At 50.0% G+C, this 8,574-nt stretch overlaps 1 protein-coding gene across 2 annotated transcripts; it reads left to right on the forward strand.

Moving 5' to 3' along the window:
• The first annotated feature begins 1,012 nt into the window (after window positions 1-1,012).
• On the forward strand, window positions 1,013-5,837 carry PRR13 (proline rich 13). 2 transcript variants are annotated; one of them, XM_066365855.1, is made up of 5 exons: window positions 1,013-1,094; window positions 1,714-1,752; window positions 2,551-2,598; window positions 2,779-2,915; window positions 5,122-5,837. In XM_066365855.1, the coding sequence occupies exons 2-5, from the start codon at window positions 1,734-1,736 to the stop codon at window positions 5,167-5,169; spliced, it is 252 nt and encodes an 83-aa protein (XP_066221952.1). In that variant the 5' UTR covers window positions 1,013-1,094; window positions 1,714-1,733; the 3' UTR covers window positions 5,170-5,837. The 2 variants fall into 2 exon arrangements, with proteins under 2 accessions (XP_066221952.1, XP_066221951.1); XM_066365854.1 differs by having other exon boundaries at window positions 2,551-2,915.
• The last annotated feature ends 2,737 nt before the right edge of the window (window positions 5,838-8,574 follow it).

The following is an 8,574-nucleotide window of genomic DNA, read 5'->3' on the forward strand; positions in this document are numbered from 1 at the left end:
TTTTTTCCTTCCACAGAGACAGAGAGAGATTCAGAGAGAGGGATAGACAGACAGGAACAGAGAGAGATGAGAAGCATCAATCATAGTTTTTTGTTGCGACACCTTAGTTGTTCATTGATTGCTTTCTCATATGTGCCCTGACCGCGGGCCTTCAGCAGACCGAGTAACCCCTTGCTGAATGGAGCCAGCGACTTTGGGTCCAAGATGGTGAGATTTGCTCAAACCAGTTGAGCCTGCGCTCAAGCTGGCGACCTGGAGGGTCCTCCGCATCCCAGTCCGACGCTCTATCCACTGCACCACCTCCTGGTCAGGTGACCTGGCCCGATTTTCGATTGGTTAGAGCAGGGTCCGGAAGCTCAGAGGTGGCCCGTTTGATTCCCCGTCACGTATATCCGCATTTGGGGATCTTCCTGAGCCACCTTTCTGCTTTCATCTGGAGGAGGGTCTTTCTCTTAGCCTGGGAGGGTTTCTAGTTTATGCAGTCCGACATATGGCGGAGCTATGCAATTTAGATAGGGCATTTTAGGAGAGATTAGAAAATCTCTGTATTTCCGGCAAGAATGTTTTTTAGTTTCCACGGAGGCTAGGAGGAAGGTGGCAATATTGAGGCTCGGGACTGAAACTCAGAAGCTTCCTCCCCGCCCCTAAGCGCACTGTATATATCTGTGTTAAAACATTTATCACGGTGTATTGTATTCAAATTATAAGGTGTGGCACCCCCTGGAAGAGAAGCTTAGAGCGCAAATGCTGAATTTCCCTTCGTTATTTTAGAGGCTTTGCCCAGGAACGAGATCGGCCCTCTCCTAACCCGTCTCTCTCAGAGATTTCCCACACGCAGAGATTTCTGGCCGCGGGCTCCTCCGCACCCACCTCGCCCTGGGGCCCGGCTCCGCCCCTACCCCAACAGTTACGTCCTATCCTTGCAGGAACTAGAATGATTGATGAGTATGTTCTCCAATCATAATGCTAAATGGCCAGATAATTACCAATAAGGTGGCAGCAGAGGCGGGTTGGGAGGTAGGGTGGGAAGGGGTGACCAGGAAGTGAGAGCAGAGACTGAGGAGGACAGGTCGAGTTCAGACGCTGGTGTGAAGGTGACGGATTGTCTGGATCCCCCAAATTCCTTTTTCCTGTTCCCGGGTCAAGGGTCCCTTCGCAGCGGGGAGGTCCATTTGCCCTCTTTAATGGGCAAGGGGGTGTGTCTGCATTTATAAGCGTTTGAGGATCTTTCCTGAGCCACTTTCCTGGTTTCGCCTACATTTCCCTGCTTTGGGCTCGAGGAGGGTCATTCTCTCAGCCTGAGATAGGGGCATTGTCCCCTGTCCCCCTCCTCGGGGTTAGTAAAGTTGTTTAAAATCCTTCCTTAATTTGTGGGTGGTTAAAGTCACGGACTCAGTCATAGAAAAGAAGGTGAGTGATGAGGACAGCGAGATTCGCGTACTCTGCCTGCCCCTATCTTCTGGAGTTAAAAACCTCCAGCTGCGACCAGAGGTAGCGGAGGGTGGAGCAGCTCTGGGAATTTACGTTCCTGTGCTTAGGGAATTAGGAATAAAATAGGTATTGTGGGCGAAAGAACGGGTGGAAAGAAACACGTACTATGTGTATGTCGTGGTAGTTGTTAAGCCTACTGTAGGGCTGGAGGCGTTGGAGTGGAGCTCGGTCCCCGCTCACCTCTGGGCCATCAACTATTTTATTTAATTTCTTTCTCCTCAGGCTGGAGGAAACACTTGACGATGTGGAACCCCAATTCCGGTGGGTGTTTGGGGTAATCCCTTCTCTCACCCCAACCCCTCTTTACATGGGCCTAACAACAGGAAGTTTCTGTGTTTTTCCTCCACCCCTCATCAGCAAAACAAGCCCTTAGATCATAACTGACCCATGCCCTCATCTGTCCTTAAAGTTCACAGTCTCACTTGACCAGGCAGTGGCACAGTGGATAGTGGATAGAGCCTCGGACTGGGATGTGGAGGACCCAGGTTCGAGACCCCGAGGTCGCCAGCTTGAGCGCGGGCTCAACTGGTTTGAGCAAGGCTCACCAGCTTGAGCCTAAAGTCGCTGGCTTGAGCAAGGGGTCAGTCACTTGGTCTGCTATAGCTGCCCCCCCCCGCCCCCCCCCGCCCCCCCCGCCCCCCCCCCCCCGCCCCGGTCAAGGCATATATGAGAAATCAATCAATGAACAACTAAGGAGCCGCAACGAAGAATTGATGTTTCTTATTTCTCTCCCTTCCTGTCTGTCTGTCCCTATCCGTCCCTCTCTGACTCTGTCTCTACCACACACACACATACACACACACACACACACACACACACACACACACACACACACACACACACAAAGTTCACAGTCTCCCTCTCTCTCCAAGCCTGAGGAGGATGTGACCTTTTCTCCCTCCTGTGTGAGTTTGTTTCCCATATCCTCCATTCTCCTTCCTCACTTTTCCATTTCCCTGTAAGTACTGAGTGAGAAACTGAATCCCCCTCTTTTTGTTATTTGTTGTCAGAGGCTCTGGGCAATTCTAATCTTAATTTATTCTTTGCTTCTTTCACCAGGGCAACCAGGGCCAAATCCCTATCCTCCTAATGTTGGGTACCCTGGAGGTTCGAATCCTGCCCATCCACCACCTGTGAATCCTGCCTTTCCTCCAGGCCCCATTCCCACTCCCCCAGGAGCTCCCCAGGGGAATCCAGCTTTCCCCCCAGTTGGGTCCCCTTATCCTGTGCCACAACCAGTGTATCCAGGATGCCAACCATCAGGTCCCTATCCCCCTCCATACCCAGCACCTGCCCCTGGCATGCCTCCTGTGAATCCCTTGGCTCCTGGCATGGTAGGACCAGGAATGGTGATGGACAAGAAGATGCAGAAGAAAATGAAGAAAGCTCATAAAAAGGTGCACAACCACCACAGGCATGGCAAGGTCAGTGCCCTCTGGAGCTTGGCTGGAAGGGGTCCCCCCCCAGAGAGACTAGGCAAAGAGGGGATGGCCAAGAGGGATTCATAGCCTGCGGCCATGGGGCAGAGCTTGTGTTGCTCAGCTGGATGGTTCTTCTTCTTTATAAAGGGTTCCCACAGGGAGACTCTGATAACTTAAAAAAAAAAAGTATGCTAATTGGCCTGTCAATCTGTGAAGGTCTAGGGCCAGGGGTCCCCAAACTTTTTACACAGTGAGCCAGTTCACTGTCCCTCAGACGGTTGGAGGGCCGCCACATACAGTGCTCCTCTCACTGACCACCAATGAAAGAGATGCCCCTTCCAGAAGTGCGGCGGGGGGGGGGGGGGGGGGGGGCGGATAAATGGCCTCAGGCCCCGCGGGCCATAGTTTGGGGACGCCTGGTAGGCATTAGAGTGGATGTCAGAATAAAAAGCCCTTCTTGTCTGCTTTTCTCTCTCAGAATTTTTGCCTCTCTCCCTCACTCCCAAATGTATGTTTTCACAAATTGGACATACACAGTGATGTAGTCAAAATGTCCATTAATAGGGTCGGTCTTTTGACAAAACAAAGTCTTTTTTTTTTTTTTTTTTTGTAAAAGAGAGACAGGAAGGGAGAGAGACAAGAAGCATCAATTCATTGTGTGGCACCTTAGTTGTTCACTGATTGCTTTCTCATATGTACCTTGACTAGGGGGCTCCAGCTGAACCAGTGACCCCTTGCTCAAGGCAGCGACCTTGGGCTTCAAGCCAATGACTTCATGTCTGTGATCCCATGCTCAAGCTGGTGAGCTTATGCTCAAGCTGGCGACCTCAGGACAAAACAAAGTCTTATATGATAATTAATAGATATAATCTGGCCCTAATTCTTGGAGTTCCTTTCTCTCCTTCAGGGTGCTGTGTTAATTACATGGTCCTTTTTGCCTTGCCACCCAGTAGAGAAATTGAGGACAAGTAATTCTTAGTCTCAAACAGAACCTAAGGTTCATGCTCAGCCCTAAGGCTAAGTATCTTCATCCTAGAGGAGTGTTATTTAGCAAGGGTAAAAGTAGCTCTCTGGATAACTATGCAAGTATTGAACCAACCTGGAACTTGAGGAGGCCTCGATTAACATGTTACTGCTTAGTATTTGCCTTATGGCTTTGGGCCCCAATTCCTGGTTCTGGATCTTTGGTAGAAGTCTGAGAAGGAAAGGTGAGATTGAATGGAGGAGAAATTAACCCTGGAGAGACTCAAAATGTTTTTTTTTTTTTTGTATTTTTCTGAAGCTGGAAACAGGGAGAGACAGTCAGACAGACTCCTGCATGCGCCCGATCGGGATCCACCCGGCATGCCCACCAGGGGCAACGCTCTGCCTACCAGGGGGCGATGCTCTGCCCCTCCGGGGCGTCGCTCTGCCGCGACCAGAGCCACCTTCGCGCCTGGGGCAGAGGCCAAGGAGCCATCCCCAGCGCCCGGGCCATCTTTGCTCCAATGGAGCCTTGGCTGCGGGAGGGGAAGAGAGAGACAGAGAGGAAGGAGGGGGGATGGAGAAGCAAATGGGCGCTTCTCCTATGTGCCCTGGCCGGGAATCGGACCCGGGTCCCTCGCATGCCAGGCTGACGCTCTACCGCTGAGCTAACCAGCCAGGGCCTCAAAATGTTTTTAATGACAGTTGTTAATGGGAGCATGCATGTGAAGAACCTCAAATAGGAGTCTACAGCTTTCTCTCCCACCTTCTTCACTGTCTCCCAGTTGAGGTTTGGGAAAAAGTAGAGATAGATGAACACACAGCTGATGTTTCTATTCACTGTTTTTAGAATCATAGCCACTAGGAACTTTCCAAACAGCCAACCAGTAAGCATTTATAAGGTAGCACCTGTTCCCTAGCACTATACTATACATGTGCCTATAATTTATTCCTTGCCTAGGCACTGGCTCTAGTAAAGAAAGTTGGAATAACTTGCTCTAAATGCTATATGTTAAAAAAATACTATATGTTAAATTTTGTGCTTGAATTAGGATGGTTTAATCTATTTCTTTATCTTCACCACTGAAGGAAATCCTTGCTTTTGCTATTTAAAGGATAGTCTGGTTTAAGACCTTTGACCTTCTTATGTACCTGGGTGGAGGGATAAGGCACCAAAGAATGTCATATGGAGTGATCAAATGTCATTTGGTTCTGATGGTATCTCCTTTCCCCTTTCCCCTTGCAGCATTCCTCCTCCTCCTCCTCCTCCTCTTCCAGCAGTGACTCTGACTGAATGCAGGGTCTGGACCCTTCCCTCAAGTCTCTCCAGTTCTGCTCTCCCATCAAGCTTCTGATGCCATCTTGCACTGGGGGAAATTAGCCCTTGTATCCCTCTCCCTCTCTCCCCCTTAATCTGAGCCTCACGCTGCTGTTCAGCCCTAACTGATTAGGGGAAATGGGAAAACATTTGGACGCTTCTCCTGTGTGCCCTGGCCTAGCAAAGGCCATCTTCTCTGTGGACAGAACTTTGGACACCTTCTCTGTTGGACAGAACTTTTAGCTGATGAGTTTTACAGAACTATTTTTTGAAGATGGTGGAATCTTTGAGCTAAATGCTGAAGACAAGTCTAAGATCTAGAAAATGTGATTTCCTTTTTTACTTTCTTTTGTAATATTTGTGGTTGGGAGGTGTCTTGGAAACTTAATTATGGGGGGTGACCAAAGAAAAAACTACCTTTTTTGTAATTTTGGCGCACTTGGGTGATTTAATAGCAAATACATTTCCCAACATGTCTTTAATTGAGTGCACTAACTGCTGGTCTGTTGGGAAGTAGAGTCCATTTGTTGATGATTGCCATTTTGGAACCTAATCTCTACTCCTTAGCTCAGTATGCTTTCTCAGGTCCTTCCCTCATTCTCCAACTCTCAGTCCAAATAAAGCTTTTTATCCTGGTCTCTTTACCTGTGCCATTACCTTGCTTGTGTCCAGCATATTCTACTACTTTTGCTGCCCTTCCACAGCTTTAAAGTGAATTAGTTTTATAGTGAGGAGCAGTTTTATAACCAGAGCATCAGTGAGCAAGTTACCATACTGTCTCTATGTTTCTTTTTTTTTTTTTTACAGAGTCAGAGAGAGGGATAGACAGGGACAGACAGGAACAGAGAGATGAGAAGCATCAATCATTAGTTTTTTTTTGTTTTTTGTTTTTTTTTTCCATTTTTCTGAAGCTGGAAACAGGGAGAGACAGTCAGACAGACTCCCGCATGCGCCCGACCGGGATCCACCCGGCACGCCCACCAGGGGCGATGCTCTGCCCATCCTGGGCGTCGCCATGTTGCGACCAGAGCCACTCTAGCGCCTGAGGCAGAGGCCACAGAGCCATCCCCAGTGCCCGGGCCATCTTTGCTGCAATGGAGCCTTGGCTGTGGGAGGGGAAGAGAGAGACAGAGAGGAAAGCGCGGCGGAGGGGTGGAGAAGCAAATGGGCGCTTCTCCTGTGTGCCCTGGCCGGGAATTGAACCCGGGTCCTCCGCACACTAGGAATCATTAGTTTTTTGTTGCGCGTTGCGACACCTTAGTTGTTCATTGATTGCTTTCTCATATGTGCCTTGACCACGGGCCTTTCAGCAGACTGAGTAACCCTTTGCTTGAGCCAGCGACCCTGGGTCCAAGCTGATGAGCTTTTGCTCAAACCAGATGAGCCCGCGCTCAAGCTGGCGACCTCGGGGTCTCAAACCTGGATCCTCAGCATCCCAATCCGACGCTCTATCCACTGCACCACCAGCTGGTCAGGCTCTATGTTTCTTAAGTGGAAAACTTCAGAATTGATTCAGGAGATGAAAAGCATCAATCATTAGTTTTTGGTTGCGCATTGCGACACCTTAGTTGTTCATTGATTGCTTTCTCATATGTGCCTTGACCACGGGCCTGTCAGCAGACCGAGTAACCCCTTGCTTGAGCCAGCGACCTTGGGTCCAAGCTGGTGAGCTTTTGCTCAAACCAGATGAGCCCTCGCTCAAGCTGGCGACCTCGGGGTCTCAAACCTGGGTCCTCAGCATCCCAGTCTGATGCTCTATCCACTGCGCCACTGCCTGGTCAGGCTCTATGTTTCTTAAGTGGAAAACTTCAGAATTGATTCAGGCTGAGTGGAACGAGTCTTTATTCTTTTCCTTTTAATGAATGGATATACGTCTTTAGCGTAAGTTTTTGCTAAACTTATACTAAGTTTCTCAACCCTGGCTGCCCATCAGCTATCAATAATTTATGACTTTGCCCCAAATCTATTGAATAAGACTCTTTAAGTGTAGAGTTCTACAAATCAGCAATTTTTTCTTTTTTTTTTTTTTTAGTGAGAGGAGGGGAGATAGTGAGACAGATTCTTGCATGTGCCCCGACCAGGATCCACAAGGCAATGTATGAACCATTTTTAGCACCTGAGGCTGACTGCTAGGACCAACCAACCCATCCTCCGTGCCCCTGGCTGACGCTTAAACCAATCTAGCCACTGGTTGCAGGAACGGAAGTGGGGGAGAGGGATGGGGAGAGAAGCAGGTGGTAATTTTTCTTGTGTGCCCTGATGGGGAATTGAACCTGGGATGTCCATATGCCAGGCTGACACTATTCACTGAACCACTGACCAGGGCCCAAATCAGTATTTTTTTTTTCTTCTTTTTTGTATTTTTCTGAAGCTGGAAACGGGGAGAGACAGTCAGACAGACTCCCGCATGCGCCCGACCGGGATCCACCCGGCACGCCCACCAGGAGCCACGCTCCGCCCCTCCGGGGCGTTGCTCTGCCACGACCAGAGCCATTCTAGCGCCTGAGGCCGAGGCCATAGAGCCATCCTCAGCGCCCAGGCCAACTTTGCTCCAATGGAGCCTTGGCTGCAGGAGGGGAAGAGAGAGACAGAGAGGAAGGAGGGGGGGGTGGAGAAGCAGATGGGCGCTTCTCCTATGTGCCCTGGCCGGGAATCGAACCCGGGTCCCCCGCACGCCAGACCGATGCTCTACCGCTGAGCCAACCGGCCAGGGCCCCAAATCAGTATTTTTAAGAAATTATGTGAGTAGGCCCTGGCCGGCAAATCAGTATTTTTAAGAAATTATGTGAGTAGGCCCTGGCCGGTTGGCTCAGCGGTAGAGCGTCGGTCTGGTGTGCGGGGGACCCGGGTTCGATTCCCGGCCAGGGCACATAGGAGAAGCGCCCATTTGCTTCTCCACCCCCCCTCCTTCCTCTCTGTCTCTCTCTTCCCCTCCCGCAGCCAAGGCTCCATTGGAGCAAAGTTGGCCTGGGCGCTGAGGATGGCTCTATGGCCTCGGCCTCAGGCGCTAGAATGGCTCTGGTTGCAACAGAGCGATGCCCCAGATGGGCAGAGCGTCACCCCCTGGTGGGCGTGCCCGGTGGATCCCGGTCGGGCGCATGCGGGAGTCTGTCTGACTGCCTCCCTGTTTCCAACTTCAGAAAAAAAATACAAAAAAAAAAAGAAATTATGTGAGTGATTCTATGCACAGCTGGAATCTAGAGCCGCTGATTCACTGTGTGCCATGCATGGTACTACACATTTACAACACATCAAGTTCTCAAAGATCTATTTAGTAGAAGAAAAAGACATCTAAGAGGACTCATTAATAGAGATAGATACTACATGCCCTGGCTAGATGGCTCAGCTGATTAGAGCATCATCCCAAAGTACAAAGGTTAC

Source organism: Saccopteryx leptura, chromosome 2 (genome assembly GCF_036850995.1).
Source record: "Saccopteryx leptura isolate mSacLep1 chromosome 2, mSacLep1_pri_phased_curated, whole genome shotgun sequence".
Classification (NCBI taxonomy): domain Eukaryota; kingdom Metazoa; phylum Chordata; class Mammalia; order Chiroptera; family Emballonuridae; genus Saccopteryx; species Saccopteryx leptura.